General features: G+C 41.7%; 1 protein-coding gene across 2 annotated transcripts; it reads left to right on the forward strand.

Moving 5' to 3' along the window:
- The first annotated feature begins 2,229 nt into the window (after window positions 1-2,229).
- DLK1 (delta like non-canonical Notch ligand 1) lies at window positions 2,230-17,856 on the forward strand. 2 transcript variants are annotated; one of them, XM_024201472.1, is made up of 5 exons: window positions 2,230-2,551; window positions 3,823-3,886; window positions 4,380-4,510; window positions 10,446-10,587; window positions 16,914-17,856. In XM_024201472.1, the coding sequence occupies exons 1-5, from the start codon at window positions 2,482-2,484 to the stop codon at window positions 17,656-17,658; spliced, it is 1,152 nt and encodes a 383-aa protein (XP_024057240.1). In that variant the 5' UTR covers window positions 2,230-2,481; the 3' UTR covers window positions 17,659-17,856. The 2 variants fall into 2 exon arrangements, with proteins under 2 accessions (XP_024057240.1, XP_024057241.1); XM_024201473.2 differs by lacking the exon at window positions 2,230-2,551 and adding an exon at window positions 2,945-3,052.
- The last annotated feature ends 1,729 nt before the right edge of the window (window positions 17,857-19,585 follow it).

The raw sequence follows: 19,585 nt of genomic DNA on the forward strand, positions 1-19,585 counted from the left end.
TGTGTCTTCCCTTCTCTCAAGGTGGAATTCTGCAACTCTTCTACTCTTAGACCAGGTACCTGGACCTATAGCATCCCGTGTGCCATCTATTATTCCTGACTGGGTATGGTGCCTGCAACTCTTCCCTTCAGGAGTATTTTCCAAACAAAGTATTGTTTAATCTCAACAGCAGAAACAAAGCATAACAAGGGAGAAGGGTTCTTAACACAAGGGTTCTGCACACACTTCTCTCTTACCTATAGATTAGGAAGGCCCAGTTTATCCAAGACACCCAAACTGCTGGAGACAGGGGTTCAATCTGCTCCTAAACAGTCTCCCTCTCCCTCTTCCCTGTTCTTCAAGGGGTGTCGTTTATGCACCCCAAAGTCATTTGTTCTAGCTTTTCCCACTTGGCTTCCTACTGATTGTGGTTACAAACTCTACTGATGAACTCAGCATGGTTGGGAGTAAAACAGGATATCTGATTTGTCTTTAAGTACCAGTAAACAATCTGCCTGAAGCTATTGTCCCCTTTCCTGCATATGTGCAAGTAACCCCTGGTTGAATTAATCCCTGGTGAGCCTATAGCAAACAACACCATAACAATCAAACAGTTAATGAACTATTACTGGCAGCTCCGTGTACTTCACATAAATGTTGACAAATTAACAAATAAGGTCTCAGGGAAAGAAGCATTAAATCAACAAGTGAGGAAAAAGTGGGCTGGGGAATCCTAAAAGACACTAATTAAGGCATAACAGACAGTAATTTCTTTAAAGGAGGACTGCAAGCAACAAAAATTAGCCAATCTGGCTCTAAATCGGGTAGCTGAAATCACAGGCACTCCTGTGCTACAAATGGGAAAGTATAGGGAGGGACAATCGCAGAAAAATACACAGTAGAAGGTGACCCTTCAAGGGGAAAGGAGGTTTGTCTTTTTATTTTATTTTTTGTTTTTGTTGTTCTTTATTGATGTATAATGGACTGAAAAGTTTTTAACCTTAGAAATATCACATATTAAATTTTGTCTTCCCTGTTTTTGTTGGAGCCTTCCTTGGAAGACTAGAAACCTAGAGTTGGAACTTTCTCTGTCCTTACCTGAAGGGATAGAGGTTATAGCTTCCCCAAAGAAAGCATTTAGCCAACTGTGTGGGGGCAGTTTGGATTAAATGCTTGGTAACAAACACCATAGTTTAAACCAATCTAACTAAAACTCCCTGCTACTAGAGTTGCCCCCATTTCATTTTCTTGTCCCTTGTAATGTCATAATCCTGCTAGTTCTTCAATCATCTACAGAGTTCACCAGCAAAAACAGGCCAGACAAAACCTTCTAGTTGTATTGGAAAAGTAAACAGAGGCTGGGAAAAAGTGGTTTCCTTCTCAACCTCTCCCCCATTTCCAGAATTATTGAAAGCTGCCTTTGAGCACAATAAATAAACAAGAAAGGGTGCAGAGGTATATTTTTTCCTTTGCAGGGTCCTTTTCAATTTTGCAGGGGAAAGACAAAGTACTCTAGACAACAAGGCCAACATTTTCAAAAGCAGCCAGGGATTCAGGGTGCCACAATTTTGCACCCCAAAATTGGCAGCCACTCTGGAAAAGGTGGATCTAACCGTCTGTAACTGTCCAGCCTGGGTGCCAAGAGGCCGCTAGTCAGTGGAGAAGGTGATGAGGGACTGGACGTTGCCTGACCGCAGTTTGGACAGTAAACGCACCCATGTAAGGAAACCCCACATACGCACTTTGAAATCCAGGGACGGGTGCCCCCCCCCCCCGGGGGGCCCGGATCTCGCTCAAGCGGTGCGTGGGGCTCCGGCAGGGCTGCCCGCTGACCACTCACCTCGCCTGCCCGGACACTAGCAGGGGGAGCGCGGCTGCAGCCAGCCGCCCTGGCCGGTCTGTGCAGTGAAGCAAGAGGGGAAGGGGATCCCCGTTCTGCTCCGACCTCTGGCTCCCCAGGGCCGGGGCAGCCCCCGCTAGCTCCGCGGAGCGGCACAAGCCCCCCTGCGGAAGAGCCACTCCCGAAACAAAGTTAATCCCTGGCGATCCCTTCCCTGCCCACGAGCGGGGTGGGGGGTGCAGATGCGATCCCCCCGGGAGAGGAGGCGGGGGAGGATGGAGGGAAGCGGGAGAAAGGGGGAGGCCTCTTCTTCCCCCCTCCCCCCACTTCCCTCCCCCTTTCACGTAGAAGTTTAATTATAAGCCGGATCCTGACTGTGCCAGCGGATCCCCTGTGAGCCGCTGCCAAGGCTAGGAGGGAGCTTTCGCGCTGCAGCAAAGACGGAGTCTCCGCGCCCGCTGCTGCAGAGGGGCGGTGTAGACACCCCCAGGTGCCAACCCTTCCCGGGCCAGCGGAGCTAGCGGAGCAGACAGCCCGGAGCCTGCGGGCGGGGGGCGGATGCCAGATCCCCTCTCTGGGCTGGTGGGGGAGCAGCCCGGCGCCCTGCCACGGGCATGTGCCTGTCGTTGTAGGTGGGGAGCGCGCCCCTGATATGCTGGGTGATGGATTTCCAGGCTGTCACTTTAATCTGCTGCTGCTGCTGCTTTCCCCTCATCCTGCCCGTTACCCCAGGTAAGAGCGCGCCGGAGCCCGCTGCCCGGCTGGACGCTGCGGCTGGACGCAGCCTGGATAAGTTCGTGGCACTTTTGTCACTCGAGGAAAGTTCTGCAGGCTCTTGTTGGGGGGCGGGGGGAGGGTGATTTGGTTTCCTTACACGTTCGGCTGCTGCTGCTCCCAGCTCCTTTCTGTGTGATCGGGAAGAGTTTGTTCAGCTTCTCTTCGGTTTCGTTTGAGAGAAGGAGAATCTAGTACGTGGATGTGCGTTCATATGTCCACGAGAGAGACTCTGGATCATATGCGCGCACACACGCTACAAGCGAGAGAATTTGGAAAGCGTTACTAGATCACACAAACACACCCGCCATATTCTAGTAAGCGTGTCCTCTGTGCTCAGCATCCTGGAAAGCGGCAATTGACCGATTAGACAACCATGCAGAAGACCCAGTGTTTCCTCTTGTCATCGTGGTGTGCAGTTGATGGGATGAATGAAAAGAACTTGCAACCTTAACACAAGTAACAGTTTTAAAAACTTTCCAGAGGTCGTCTCGCTAATTTTTTTTAATGCCACTGTTGAAGAACCTAGTATTGCTTTACCCTACGCATGTTTTTCTAGTTCAAGTTCCTTCCAAATGCTCATTTTCTCTCATTGATTTTAGAGAGACGCTTTTCTTCTCACTGAGTGTGAGCAGGGATTTGTCTTGCAATTTAATTATTTCAAAAGTTAATGATTGCATGTGACATTAAGATTATTTAACAGATTAAAATATTTACATTCAATTGTCTACAAAGAAAATGTGACTTTTTCACTTTAACTTTTGCTATTCTCACACAATTTAATCAAAAGTAGTGTTCCTTCATAGCACAGCCTTGTTGAATGGATTCAACATGTATACTATCAAATTTTTAGAAGGCAAATTATTTCTGACTAAAGGTGCTTTTGTATAAATAAAAGTATAATAGTATACTTAGAGTATCATGTGATGTGTGAAATGACCTTTATGTAATTTTCAATTTTTTGTAAATTGATATTAATATTGCAAAATTTTTGCATATGCTAAAGTGGTTTAATTTGTACAATTCTGAGGAACTTCCATTCCATTTGTCTAATCGATGTATTAGCTGAATTGCTAGGAGATATGTTTATTTAAAATTACATTTTGTGTTCAGAATGAGAACAAATCTACATTTTATACATTATTGGTTGGTTTTAAAGCATCTATAATCTATATAGAATGTGAGGATATGGTTCTTTTTAGTACTGACACTTTAAATCTCTCTCCCAGATGTTGTTTGTAAACCTGGCTGCCACCCAGTGAATGGATTTTGTGAAATTCCTAGTGAATGCAGGTAAAGAGATCTACCAGCTGAGGTTATTAGTGAAGGGATTGATTGTTTCAATAATACATGATTTTTGTTAAAAAAAAAAAAAAAAAAAAACAAAAATTAGAATGATTTGCCAGCTGAAAATGTGATGCTATAAGGAAAGAGCTCTCCATTAACAGACTGTAACTAGAATTGTATAACATTTTAAAGAAACCTGGATGCGTCTGAGAATTAGAGTATTTCTTTTAAAATATCCTAGGAGCACCTATAGAAAGATACTTAAGAGGGCTAAGTTTTTTTAGGTTTAAAATATTTGTTTTTCTTCCACCTATAGTGAATCGATTTTCTTTAATTCTTTCCCCAGTATTTTATACTCTTTGAAGGTCTTTTTTTTTCAAATGCATTACATGTAGCAGTGTTATCTTTGCAAATTCAGTTTTTTGTGCATTTAAAAGGAGAACAGCCTGGTAATTATTAAAAAAAAACACCTCTGTATCCTGTCTTGTATCTATTTCAGGTGTCAACCTGGGTGGCAAGGAGCGCTCTGTAATCAGTGTGTTCCTTTTCCTGGTTGTGTGCATGGCAGCTGTGCCAAACCATGGCAATGTGTCTGTGAAGAAGGATGGGTTGGCAGCCTTTGCGACATAGGTTTGTAAATACTTTCCTTTAATAGAGCAACATAGTTTCCCAGGGATTAAATGAAGTGATTACAGCTCCATCTGGTGTTAAAAATATGCAAAAGCTTTTCCCTAGATGTTTTCTTTCTAAAATGAATATTTGACCCAAAACACGATGAGACATGAATTTTTTTGGGGGGGGGGGGGGAGGGGTGAGAAAAAAAGCCCTATGCAGTCACATTTTAGGTGAAAACATACAATATCTTGTATAATATAGTTCTGGGTATTGTTAGAATTATGCATAAAACCCTAATTCCGTTTTTAACTATGATTGTCACATGCAGATGATAAATAACAAATTCTGCACTGGTTCCGTAAATGTAAGAAGTCCCCGTGGGTGTGTTCAATCAGTTGAAATAATTCATTATCCAACATCGTGTACATATGATAGTAGAAGTTGAAATAAATACATGAGCTTGGTGCTTGACCAAATATTTCCTAGCAAAGGATTTGAATGGAACTATTTGAAGGTATAACACTTAATTCTTCCCTCATTCAAACCAATGTAGATCAAAAGAAATTCCAGTGATTCAGTGGAGTTACATTGGTGTTAAACCAGTGGAAAAGGAGAACTGGGCTCATATTTTTTGCCAGTCTTCTGGGTTTCATCATTTTCTAGTTTATCAAAAGTTAGTTTGTTGCTGTGTTCTGTAACTTGATGTTTAAGAAATCATTCTTCTTCATTAAGCAATTTTCATTGAGTAACATTTTCAAAGTCTCCTAGAGCCTAAATCTCATCATCTTTCAATTAAACTTGGGCTCTTATGGGCCACATTTTCAAAGGTATTTAGACACCAAAGATGCAGATAGGTACCTAGAGAGATTTCAGAAACACTTAAGTAGGTTAGATACTCTTTGTTTTTAAATCCCACTAGGCACCTATCTGCATCTTTAGGAACCTAAATACCATTGAAAATCTGTCACTTTTGAAAATGGAACTTAGTTACTTGAAACCAGTGGGTGTTAGAAACTTGATCTGGTTTGGCACGTCTGAAAATAACACTAGTTTCCGATCTAGATCTCTAGGCACCTAAATACTTTGAAAATTTGGTCCTAAGTCACTAAGTCGCTTTTGAAAATAACTTGGGTGGATTTGAAAATATTACCCATTATCTCTATATTTAGTAATACCAAGCGTCCTCTACAGACATCCAAAAATTATTTCACTCAGCACTAGGAGTCAGTTTTTGCCAACTTGAATCTGGGGCCAGCTAAGGACATGTCAAGAATAATCAGAGTGATAGAATTAGCCATTTGTCTGATGTCTGGATATATCAGGTATATTGAAAATCATGCCAGTCCAGTGGATTTAGCTAGTCTGGACATGTTCTCTCATTCATATTGGGTCAGTAGAGAGAAGCTTCCTCCCTGTTATTGTATGGCCTTTACCCGTGATTGTCATGATCCAATAAAACAATATAACTTGAAATGGAGCAACTACTCAGCCATTGGATTGGACCCTCCTCTGTTAGGAAGATGGTGTCAGTTGTCTGGTTGTATAAAGTTGTGATGGATTGCTATAACTCATTAGCACATACCACTAATACAGATTTGATCAGGTTAGGAAGAAAAAGGAAATTCCACAGAACAAATAGGAGGCTCCCGCCCAACTTGGGATGGTAGCACGTATGAATAACTGCCTTTCATATGGAAACACTAAATCCAATCCAGTAAATCAGTATAAAATACTAGACTCCTACCTATAAAGGAATCCCCCTTAACACTTTATCTTTGCATGTGAGAAGTGGAGACAACCAGTGTTACATTTTCACAAGCAAATGGACCTAAACTGGCATTTTTAGCTCCTGCAGGCAGTCTATATCTATGAGTGTACACCAGGTCAAAACATACATTTACTATGTTGCTCTAAAGAATCAAGAAAGTTAATAAGTAATGCACCTTTTTTATGGGAAGTTGTTGCACCTCCTCAGTGTCCTCCATTTTCACAACTTTTAAAGACTGTATACGTTTGCCACGGCATTTCTGTATGCAGCCACTGCTTTGGCATTGTCAAGGGAGAGTGAATGCCAGCTAGAAAGGATGCAAAACTGACGGTGGGAAAGCTGATGAGGTCTGTAGTTAGTTTGATAGATGTATACTGTTAAAATGTGAGCATATTCTGAGCAGCTACTTTGCTCATTAAACAAGGAGGAAACTGGAGGTGATTTTTGAACTGCATTAGTATATTTTGCTCAAATTTCATTGTGCATCACATAAATTTCCAGTTTGTATAGTTTTAGAACATGCACCTGTATAGTTGTTCTAAATCTTCTCCTTGCATAGCCTCTGTTTTTAATAGAGTTGGGCCTGCTCTAGGGTTCAGATCCAGGTTGAACTTCCCCAAAGTTTGGGAGTATTCAGATTTGGGGGTTGGTCCAGCCTGTTATGAGGAAATGGGCCAGCGGTGGTGGCATTGTTTATTGTTGGTAAGCGGCTCCAGCCCACACCTGAATGTCTACATACCAATTTGTAAACTCCCAGGGCCCAAGCCTCATGAGCCTGAGTCAGCTGACCTGGGCAAGTTGCATTTTTTTTATCCCCATGTAGACATACCCTCAGTCAGGGCCGGCTCCAGGGTTTTTGCCGCCCCAAGCAGCCACCCCCTCACCTCGCAAAACAAACAAACAAACAAAAAAGCCGCGATCGCGATCTGTGGCACTTCAGCAGGAGATCCTTAGCTCCGAGCGGGAGACCCACTGCCAGCCGAATTGCCGCCGAAGAGCCGGACATGCCACCCCTCTCTGGTGTGGCCGCCCCAAGCACCTGCTCGGTAAGCTGGTGCCTGGAGCCGGCCCTGCCCTCAGTCATTTAATCACATGCTTGAAGTTGAGTATATGCTTGACACTTTACCAGATCAAGGCCAGAGGATAGAGCACTTTGCAGGATCCAACCCCATATTTAAAACCTGTACACATGTGTCAGGGTGTAACCAGGTTGGCCACCTCTCATGCACCCCCTCATGGCCTAGGGTCAGGCTACAGGCAGACTACCTCAGTTTCCCCACTTGGACTGTTCAAATAAAATTTCCCTTCAAGCTTTTTCCTGGTCAAAATATAAAATAAAATGCAAATAAAACTCAAAATCCCCAAACAAGGTCCATTCCTAAATCCACACAAATATAAGGTTTCTCTTCCTTCTCCCAGGCGTTCCTGCCTGGGGCAACTCCCCTGGCCTCTGGGTCTTCACTGCAGGAGCCTCTCCTCACTTTCTCCAAACTCTGCCACAGCTTCCTAGGCTTCCCCCCTTTATTGCACCCTCCTGCTCCTTTTACCCCAAAATCACTTGATTCCTCTCAGGTGAGACTCATGCTATAATTAGGGTTGGCTTAGCCCCAGCCTGTGGTGAGGGTTTCTCTTTCTTGAGCTAGCTTTGTGACATGCCACAGTGGGTGTATGTACCACACAGAATCACTTTCAAAACAAAGGGGGGAAACAGTGTGGCTGGTTTGTTTCTATGGAAACCAGGGCAAAAGCCCACAAAATTAGTGCCATTATAGTAACTATGGCATTCAGAATATGTGGCAGGTACCCTAATGACAGCTCATTTGGAACATAGGAGTCCCCACAGCAGATCAAAGCAATGGTCCATCTAATGGTCTTTGATACTGAGCTGTGCCAGATGTTTAAGAGGAAGGTGCAAGAAACCCTCCAGTGAACTGCTACTGGGGAAGTTTCTTCCTAATTAAAACAATTAGTGATTGCTGAAGCATGAGGGTTTAACTCTTTGTACGTGCTATTTTAATTCTATGTAAAACAACTGTAGATATTCTTATCCATGTAAATGTCTAATCCTTTTCTGAATTCTCTTAAGCTCTGGGCCTCAGTTATCCCTTTGTGGTAAGAAATTCCACAGCTCATCAGTCATTTGAGAGAAGAGGGGGGGAAATTCAAGAATAATGTTGTTGTTTTTAAAGTAGTGAATTTATTCCTATAGGCTCAAGGATTGTGTGTCACTTTCCTAGCTAGTGAGCTGTTATATGTCTTATTTTCTTTCCTTTCTTATTTTCTTCTTATACATTTCTTATTTAATGTTATTGAATGTGTGTCTATTTCAGGATATCTCCTTTCTCACGTATCAGGGTTGTGTTTGGTTAGCTGCCCTTAAGGCTTGCCAAAATGGGCACACAACACTGCTGCAAAACGCGGCCGAGGCTATTTTGGTCCTTGTGGAAACCACTGTTTACACACAAAAGTTCACATAAAGTGGTAGTGTGGCAATCGGGACAGACTAAGATAGTGGATAATAGGCCCCTATACAGGGGGAAGAGCATTTTACTATAATTGTAACTGGACAAAGTTTATAGTTATAGTTAATATTTTACATTGCCTCATGATATTCCTCTAGGTTCACATTATCCTGTGGGTTTAGGTGGGAAGTAGAATTTAATACTCATGACATCCTTATTTATCACTTTAGAAAAAAAGGTATACGCACTGTGCTGTCACTCAAAATGCATGCATGAGCTTGCAAAAATTCACAGCAAGTTGCAAGACCTCACAGCAGCTGCCGTGCTATCTTGGTTCAAACCTACATTTATTTATTTATTTCCTTTTAAATCTTCAATAGTTGCTCTGGAGGAGACTCGGTCTAAGAGGGTAATTGTGAAAGATTATGTGCGTGACTTACAAGGCAAAAATATAACAGGGTCCACTCTTCTGGCACCTGATGTAAGAGGTAAATGCCAACCAGCAAAGACTACACCACAGAGAGAGGGACAAGTTGAGGTTCAAAGGTGTTTTGTAGAGCTGGGCTGGAAGCAGTTTTCCCATCCCACAAAAATGTTCCCATTCTGCACCGGGATGAAACTGAGACCTTTCAAAGTTTTTCATGTAAACCAGAAGCCTCCCACAGTAGCCAATAGCCCATCGTTAGGGCATCTACCTGCAATTTGAAGGGTGCAAGTTCAAGTCCTTGCATCACCCACATCCTAGGTGAGCCACCGATCTCTACAGTCACTCTCGCTCTGGCCCAATGAATATTTAATTAGGTATACAAAGTTGTATAGGGCCAACAGTAGAGATTGAGACAGACACCATGATGCCAGAATAGCAAAGAACCTGGTGCTTAAGGATGTGGAAGACCCAGGCTCAAGTCTCTGCTCAACATCAGGCAGAACAAGGACTTGAATCTGGGTTCTCCACGTCACAGATGAGTGCCATAACCATTGATGTTACTTATTGTGGAGTCGAGGTATCTCTCTCTCTCTCTCTCTCTCTCTCTTTTTCTGGTTTTACCCAGAATTTCCAATCAGGACCCAAGTAACCTTTCCAATGAATTTTCATTGAAACCAGCCCACTCCTAAGAAAAGTTTCAGTTTCAACTAAATTGGCATTTGCTGACACCCTCTCTGCCCAAGAAAATCTAAATTCTTAAACAGCTCCTGTGTTTTGTTACTACAAATATCAGTTATCTCTTTTAAAATGTAAAATGCTTATTATAGGACTTCAAACATCAGGCAATCTGGAGAAATTTGTAAATATACCATTTTTAGATTGCCCATTGCTTTATCTGACGTAAATGCATGAAGTAGTTGGGAATGTGAGGTGGTGTTTATAGTAATCAGTAGCTCTCCCCCCACCACTAACTTTTTATTGTTAATATTACTTACTCATAAAGCGAAACAATCCAAGTGTATTTCACAAAGTGAGAGCTAATGGGTGGGGAACAAGTTGACAGTGCCTATGAAGTAACTGAACAATCTGCCGTCCATTAGAGAGAAGAATAAATCAAAAGATATGCAATACAGGATGAAGGACCTTTAAAAATGCACTTAGTCTTTTTGCATTGTATACTATTTAATGGCTCTTATATGATAAAGTAGGCCCTGATTTCTCACATGCTAAATATTTAACATTACGACTAATGGTGTTTTGATGTAACAAAACTGTCTGTTTTTGTTGACACAGATATTCACCCATGTTCTTCAAAACCCTGCACCAATAACTCAACATGCATAGAGACTGGAGATGGAGGATATATTTGTTTGTGTGCCAAGGGATTTACAGGAAAAAACTGCCATCTGAAAAAAGGACCCTGCATTATTAATGGGTAAATATTGATTTCTGATATAAATATACAGTCCTGCTAAATTTTTCTCTGGTTTTCTTTCTTAAATCATAAAATGTTTGCTATGTATCACATAACTTTTCAGCCTACATGGTAGTTTAGTTTCGAGCCTATTTGTTTCTAGCCTCAAATCTACTAATTCTGATCTATTCCTATTATATAAATATGGTCACATTTTTAGCATGAGTTTGTGTACATAATTTGAACCTCAAATATTCAAAATTGCAAATATTGTAGTAATATTATGATTGGGTTTATTTACCGTTTCAAACATCAAAAGAATGTTCTAGGTGCTCTTAAAAAATAATTAAAAATATAATCCAATTAAGACCAAAAGAGCAGTAGCCAACCAGCAACCTCCCTCAGCACAAAATAACCCTGTCTGCAACACTACGGTATATGAACTCCCACAAAACTCTACACCCAGTGTAGTGGTTAAATGAGAGGAGACATTCTCATTAAATCAGTAGAGGAAGAGAAGGGGTGGGGGGCACACTGCTTCCTCAGGCCACAGAGAGGAGAGGGAGTTTCTTTCTTCTAGTCACCCACATTCCTCCTAGCCCCTGCCTCTATGCTCAGCTAAACCCACCAAACCTCAGGCTTCCCGAAATGCCTGTCCAAATTGATGAGTTTGGCAGCATGCTGTAAGGGTATGTCGACACTGCAGCTGGGCGTGTGCTTCCCAGCTTAAGTAGACAGATATGTGCCAGTTTTGCTTGAACTAATGTGCTAAAAATAGTAGTGTTGTTGGGGATAGCACAGGCAGCAGCTTGGCTAGCTGCCTGAGTACAAACCCACCTGGTCTCCCTGGGTATGAACTCAAGTGGCTAGCCCGAGATACTGCCTGTGCTACTCCTGGCTACATGGTTATTTTTAGCACATTCACACAAGCAGACCTAGCATGTGTCCATCCACTCAAGCTGGGACGCACACTCACAGCTGCAGTGTTGAAAGACCTAACAGTCAACAAATTGGATTAGTGGGATGGGACTGGAGGGAGGAGAGGGTTGTATTTGATAGTGAAGGGCTCTTGCGCAGAACAGCCTTCCTGCAGCTCCTTCTCATCTGTACAAAGGCATCCCCAGCTCAAGCATCTCCATTAACCTCTGTTATGGCAGTGTCCCAGGTAGCTGGCATCCAAGTGGCCATTTATTTATTCACATTTGTAAAACTACCTTTCTGATATGTATTGGTCCTGATCCAAAGCCCAACAAAATCCAGGGAAAGAATTCCATTGACTTAAATGGATTCCCTTTCTGAAGTATTTCACTAACTGGCTGTTTGGAAGATTTTCTCATGCAGTCACAGTAAGCATGTGTAAAACTGGCCAGTCATGTGTCTAATTAGTCATTTGTATGCTCATTTGCCATAACTGAATATGCAGTCACAATATCTGCATGTACAAGTTAGGCAGAAAAATGCATGTGCATATGTCTGACAACATGGCCCATAAAGTAGATAAGTAGACAACTGGCGTGTGTTTACATGCAAGATAGTAACTAATAAAATCAATTAGGAATGTAATGTCTGAAATATGGATACCTGTTTTAATTAAGCATGTAACAAAAGATTTGGACAGATAAACATTAAGAGGCTGAAACAGCAACAAGGGATTAGAAGGAATATAATTTAGTTAAATTCAAGCTTTTACTCATTGATGAAGGCTGGCAGTATTCGATACAATAAACTCTACATGCAGTATTGTATTAATGGCTGAACTCAAATTACTATGGGGAACATAGACTTTAAGGAATGAACCTATTCATTAAGGAACCTATTCTCTGTGAGTCTTGTCTTATTGTGGCTTTTTGGCTGCACATTTTGTCCATGACTCGGCTGTCGCTAGGTTTTAATGATATAGCTGGGAACAGAACTGTCTGAAAAATGATGAAAAAATTGTGAATAATTTTTTAATGAAATTTGAAAAAATACAGCCAGCTCTAGTTGAGGAGCTGTCCTTAGGAAGAATCTATTCTGTTCTGTCAAGGGTCTTCTCACATTCTCCTAATATCTGAGGACCTTTAATCCTCGTGCATTTTATTATGGAGGCCTGCAATGTTCTGTGGCCTGCAATGTGCAGGAGGCCAAAGTAGATGATAATGATGGTCCCTTCTGACCTTAAAGTCTATGAGTCTATGACTTTGTTCCAAACCTGTGCTCTGGTATGTCAGTGGAAGATTTTTGCCATTGACTTCAGTGGGGCCAGGTTGGGTATTTTGTGTACGTGTGAGTATTTTACCCTCATTGGTTGGTTGCTGTTTACAATGTAAGGATGGCTGATGTGCAGTGCTCGGTAAGGGAATTGGTGGCATAACAAAGGCCTAACAGAAATCTTCCTTTAACTCAGACAGTAGAGGTTTGGCTTTTAGGAATTGGAGGGACACAATTCCAATCACTGCTCTGCAGGTATGTGTTTTGTTATGGAGGGGCGATAGCCTGTCCCCTATTTATGTGTTTTGCACAGCACCTAGTACAGTGGGGCTCTGATCTGATTGGGGTCTCTGGGTGCCACTGTAATATGTTGAAACTGTCGTGGTACAGGGCTAGTTGCACCTTTAACCTCTTCTCTGTTCTGAGTGTACCCCCGCAGGTGTTAGGCCTCATGCCCCCTGGGGTGAACCCACAATTCTCCCACTCTTGAACTTCAGCACCATGTGGCCTGACTGGGTTTTGCACCTGCAGGTCTTCCCTTTGATGACTTGTGATCAGTGCTAACTAGAAGAACTAGACAGCTTTCTTAAAACAAAGTCTTGTTTAATCTGAAGAGTAAGAACAAAGAAAGCATAAGAGAAAATGGATTTTAAACCAAGAAAAGGGCTACACACATCGTCTTACTTAACGCATAGGACGGCCTAACTCCTTTAGAACCCCGGGTAGGTGTCTGTGTTTTTGTCAGCCTGTACTCTATGAACAGCTCCCTGACAACTGCCTGATCTCAGGAGAAGGAGACATTTTACCTTGTCTTTGCTCCTTTTGTTTTCGTCAGTCCCAGCCTGGCAAAACAAGACTTGTGACTTGGCTCTAGCCTGAAAGTAGCATCTTCACAGCTAATAGCTCAGGCATTGTGTCTTACTGACCCCCGAATGTGCATATCTGGGGCCATCATTTGGCCTTCCTACTTGTTAACAACCCTGCTATTAAAGTAAACCAACATATGCATTCAGTTAGGGTGACCAGATATCGAGTGTGAAAAATCGGGACGGGGGTTGGGGAGGTAATAGGTGCCTATATAAGAAAAAGGCCCAAATATTGGGACTGTCACTATAAAATCAGAACATCTGATCACCCTACATACAATAAATATTCCAATAACACAATATAGCCATACAGTAACTATCCCAATAACTAGGTCACATACAGTGTTCATAAGTTATTACAGATGAGCTCCTGAACTTCACAATAATTATAATAAAATATTCCTGAATACTACCTACTGGATCTGGCCCTGTGTCCTGGGGAAATGACCTGAGTCTGGGAGGCTTGGACCTGATCTGTGCCCACATTGCGCTATGATGGATTTTTGGGCCTGAGCCTGTTCGGGACTCAGGCTCAAACCCTGTACTTCTGCAGGGTAATGGGTCTGTGTTAGAATTGTGTGTAGATAGAAGGGGGATTTGGGTTTGAGTCTGAGCCTAGGCTTACATTGCAATGTAGACACACCTTGAGAGTCTGGGAAGCTGGGCCATTCCACCTCCAGAGATATAGGGGTATTAGGGGAACTTCCACCACCTGTTCATTCCTCTGCAGCTTATGCTTCTGATGCAGTCCAAAGCCCAGTTACCAGTAGATCTCCTAAGGCAACCAAAAGTCCCAGTGTGGGAATCCATAATGGCCAGGTCATTTAAGCAGTTGCAAATATTAACTATGTGTGCACATGTAGCTGGAGCATGAGAGCAGTGATGTTCGATGTCCTAGTCTTTGGGTCTCCCACTATAAGTGCAATATTTTAAAATAACGATTTGAGTAATCTTTTCAAATACTGGCAGGTACTGTACTATATGCCTTCAGGAATATGGAATGATTGAGTCCTGTCAAGGTTAACGTCCTTTCAGTGTATGAAACCTAAATGTCTTTTCTAATCTTGAATGTTAAAAGTTTTGCTGCTGCACGTAAAATTATCCTGAAAGTGAGATGGAAATTCATTTGCAATCTCTTGCACGAGATTTCTGTACTGCCACAGTGTAAGTAATGGATGGAATTATGCTGTAAATAACAATCCCATTGATTTTGCAAAATATGGCCCACTGTCTCTTGGCAGCTCTCTCCGGAATACTAATATAGTCCAAATTAGGAAAGACATGTTTCTGTAATAAATGTAGTGGGTTCTGTTCAATGTGTAAGTCAGTGACGCGTCAAATACTAAGCTCAAACTGGTTTATTAAGTCAGATTTCTCTAACTACAAATAGAACAGCACGTAACAGAAAGGTGGTACTCACCAACCAGTTGGGAGGTGAGGGGGTCAGTCTGCATCTCAACCTGTCCCAGAATGATTTAAAATTCTAAAGGTTTTTATAGACTTATTATCAAATGAGTTATGCCCTAAAACAACTCTTAACCAATCATTTCACTGTGTCCTTTGTGGTTTGGAACGTTTTAATAAATTGGCTGATCATACGTTAATGTCATATTGTGGTTATACACAAGGTGAATAATGTTCTTCTTAAATGCTTCCATCCTACATGCCCTTTCTTGTGGTTTCAACTTCATAACTTGTTGTTCACACAGCATAGCCAACTACAAGGCACAAACAACCTTAAGCAGTTGTAAAAATAGGTCGTACTCTTAAGCTTATTTCCACTCTATAAGCAGTTTAACTTGTAGCTGTTAGTAATATCTATTGTTTCTCTGACATAACTTGTGTAAGGTCTCATGGTACTCTTGCCTACATACTAACAATCTCTTACCATAGCCAGGAGGGATGCTTGGAGCTTGTAGGCCTCTGTGCTAACATTTCTAAATTAACTTATTTAACTTTAAATGGTTTGTGATAATGTGTTCATATTTAAATTCTGATGGGATATTCAGGGTTACATTAGGGATCAGCACATAAAAATATTTCTGGAAGAAAAATTCCCGAAACAAGTCATTGTGAATGTTTTCAGTGTTGACTATATTGATTCAATCTGAGGAGCTGATAGCTCTCTGCTTTTGCATAACTTCTCCATTACTTTCCCTTATCTGGCTGCCACCCTAGCTCTGCTGAGTCCTCTGAGATTGCTCTTAGTACAATCTTCTTTTAGTAGCTTTTGAGTGAATTTAGTACCAATGAAATATGCTGAATTCATATTCCTGGAGGATGAAGTCCTCTTCCCTTCCACAGAAAGGGTGTAGCAAAACAATCAGTGTCTCCTAACCCTGATGTGAATGAACCACCTCTAGAACTGAGAGCATTCTCCAGTTTCCATGTCCTTGGCTTTTCTGTGAAGACTATCAAGGAGGATGCTGACTGGGTTGGCTTTTGCACTGTGAACACTTATCTAGTAGGAATTGAAATAAGGTAATTTCACACAGGCAACCAAGCAGCCATGAGATGGTACCAACTTTTGAACACTACTGACCTGGGTCCATTCAAATTTGGGACCGAGATGTGAAAAGTTTGGTATCCTTGTTACCAGTCTCCTGAGCAACTGCCTCCCCAGTCCCTTTGAAATAACAGTTTGATATGAATTCTTTTGACAAAATTATTCTCACTTAATGTATTTATTCAAATAACAATGGAAATGTTTGAATTGTTTTCAGTGCTTTGAGGTTTCAGAGTGCCCTGAATTCTTCCAGGCTCTTGAATGTACAGGGTATGACTATGCTATAGACATACAATAAAAATGAACGTCTCCACATCAACTTATGCTTGTTGATATTTTATACTGAATATATAATACCTAGATTGTGTTTTGACTAATTGCTGAGGAAAAACAAAGCCATGCTGGTAGTATCTTTGCTCACTCTGGTCTGAATACCTACTCAAACATTCCTCAGATCTCTAGATCTAACCAGACAGACACACTGGGCAGCTTAATTTCAAAAACAGTTTTAAATCTCTTCAGAGAGGATTTGTACATTAGGATGTGCAGAAGAGATTGTAATCAATGTTGGAATATTAGAGGGACAGTGTATATTGATAAACATGTTGGACAAAATTCATTCTTGATGCAACTCCATGGACGTCAATGACATTCCACCAAGAATTGACATGGCTCATTATCTAGTAAAGAAAATTACTCCTTTTTAATTATCTGAAATGTTGCATATCTGCTTATTTCACTTACATTTTCTTTAAACTCCCATCTGTTTTTGTCTTGTGTTCCAGCTCTCCCTGTCAGAATGGGGGAACATGTGTTGATGACAATGGATTTGCGCCTCATGCCTCCTGTTTGTGTCTTCCAAGTTTTGCTGGCAATTTTTGCGAAATAGATGTAGATGACTGTGAACCCAACCCATGTGAAAATGGAGGAACGTGCACGGATATTGGTGGAGGCTTCAACTGTCATTGCCCTATTGGCTATATGGGCAAATCCTGCAGCAGCCGTGTCATATTCTGTGCTAGCAGTCCATGTGAGAATGGAGGAATGTGTCATGAGCATCCTGAAGGAGGATTTGAATGTGTTTGTAAGCCGGAATTTGTTGGTGTAACCTGCACATATCTCAACAGAAACACAAGTCTCCATGGTGTGAATACAGAGGCCAAACATGGGCAGAGTTATAATCTACCACCAAACGCTCATCCAAAGTCAGTACCTCACCAAGAACATAAAGTCTTGAAGATAACAATGAAAGAAACAATCCAAAACACAGACCCCTTGCTTAATAAAAGTCAGGTGATATGTTTCATTGTGCTAGGCTTGCTTACATGTCTTGTTGTGTTGGGTACAACTGCGATTGTATTTTTTTCCAAATGTGAAATGTGGCTTGCTAATGCCAAATATAGCCATCTCCTACGCAAGAAAAAGAATTGCTTTCTTCAATCTAACAATGGGGAAAACCTTTCAGTTAACATAATTTTCCCAGAGAAGATCAAACTCACTAACTACACCAAGAACTACACCGCCATCTAGACTCCTTGAAAGCTTTGCAGCAACTTCCAGAGTTTTGTAGCAATATGTAAAGTTTATTGAACTTGTTACCTGTGTCTGGCTTTGATGTTTGTGCCTACGTTTGCTGTAATTTGTGCTGGGAAGTACAGAATAAATATGTTGTATCTGTGTTGCCAAGTGAATTTCTCATTCCCAAAATAAAACTTTAACATAATCAGATTACAGAGCAAGGAATGTTCATTTGAAATTTTTTTTAAATGCAGCTATATTTTGTAAAATAAAAGAAATTTGCCAGAAGAGTAGTTTTCAGCTTTATTGGATTGTGTAAGCTTGTTTGGCAAATATGGTACTCGTAAATTACTTGCCAATGCTTATTTTTTTAATAAACAGTAATTAAGGGCTATACAGGATTATTTACTAGTTTTGTGAATTCTAGCATGCTATGGTAAATGTGCCACAGGCATTAATATGTAGTACTTCGTCTCACTGTGAGTCTTTAGAAACTGATCACAATCTAAACCATTATTTTGAAACTTTCATCTATAATACAAATGGTGCCAGTGTATTAAACAAATAGAGGAGGGGGAAAAACCCCTCAAATTGTTATGTGACTATGAGAATTTTGCTTTTGTGCTTAAGACCAGTATTTGACCATTCATGGACAGACAACCTTTACACAGTGCTTTGTCCTCCATTGTAGTGCCACCCTATATTAAAAGGACAAACTTTGACTGGTGCCATACCTGCCAACAGCAAATTACTTCATCTGTCCACACCGCAGAGAGGCAAAGCAATGTAGCCAGTGGGACAAGCTGGTCTCAGTAGCTTTATAAACCATACTATGCCTGTAGAGACTACTGCTATGCTACCACCCACTGGTTTAATGGATGGGAGACATGACTGGATCTATAAGGTGCTGGCCAGTTTTAGAATGAAAGGGGTAGTGTACTCAGGGATAGGTCCCTCTTCCCCCTGGCTGTGCTACTGTCCATTGGCCAGCCAGATAGATGTGAGCTGATTGGCTCTTGCTTCTCACGATTATTACTTTAAATTTCCTGGGGCTTCTCAAGCCTCTGGCCCCACTTTATTGGAACTCACCTTTCTTCCCCTATTTATATATGATGGGAACCACTTTTTTAGGTGGTTCTGCATCTGCCTGATCATCTGTATATCGTGTCAGGAAAGAATCTTTCCTATCAGGCCAAATTGGCTGATGCCCGGTAGGTTTTCTTCCCCTTTATCCATTTCATCATGGAGACACAGGTTAAATAGGAATAGGATTTAGAAATTTAGTGCACCTCTACCTCGATATAACACTACCCAATATAACACGAATTCGGATATAATGCGGTAAAACAGTGCTCCGGGGGGGCGGGGCTGCGCGCTCCTGTGGATCAAAGCAAGTTTAATATAACGTGGTTTCACCTATAACGCGGTAAGATTTTTTGGCTCCCGAGGACAGCGTTATATCGAGGTAGAGGTGTATTAGAAACTCTGAATGTTTACTTGATCTCAACTTGTGGCCAGTGTCCTGTTTGGATCAAAAGGCCAGCACCCAGCAATAAAACACCTGGGATTTTGCTGGTGGGAAAAGGGGAGAGCTGAAGTCTTTGCAGACCCAGGTCCCTCACTGGTCCCTTTTGTCTCCTTCATGTGGGGGTGGGGAGAGTGTGTGTGTGAGAGGATTCAGCAGAGCAAGCTTAAGTTTGTTAGTTGTGGCCTGCTGCTTAAACTTTATCCCTGAGTCTGTCCTTGTTCATTTGCATGTCCTGATCAAGGAGCCTCTGCTCCACTAGTTTCAGGCTAAAGGTCTCTCTACCTTAATGCCGGTGGTTATCCCCTTTGTTTTGGGTATACAGTCTATTCCTGTAACTCTCCACTGGATGCTCGATCCAATGACAGTAACATATGGCTTTCATCAGCTAAATGCAGGAGAACTTGCTCAACA

This window comes from Terrapene carolina, unplaced genomic scaffold (genome assembly GCF_002925995.2).
Source record: "Terrapene carolina triunguis isolate 2854851 unplaced genomic scaffold, T_m_triunguis-2.0 Scaffold96, whole genome shotgun sequence".
NCBI lineage: Eukaryota > Metazoa > Chordata > Testudines > Emydidae > Terrapene > Terrapene triunguis.

Bases quoted from the DNA above. Each gene is read 5' to 3' on its own strand.
- DLK1 (XM_024201472.1), top strand. From the start codon at position 2,482: ATGGATTTCCAGGCTGTCACTTTAATCTGCTGCTGCTGCTGCTTTCCC. The intron at 2,552-3,822 runs GTAAGAGCGCGC...TCTCTCTCCCAG, and splicing joins CATCCTGCCCGTTACCCCAG to ATGTTGTTTGTAAACCTGGC. The intron at 4,511-10,445 runs GTTTGTAAATAC...TTGTTGACACAG, and splicing joins TGGCAGCCTTTGCGACATAG to ATATTCACCCATGTTCTTCA.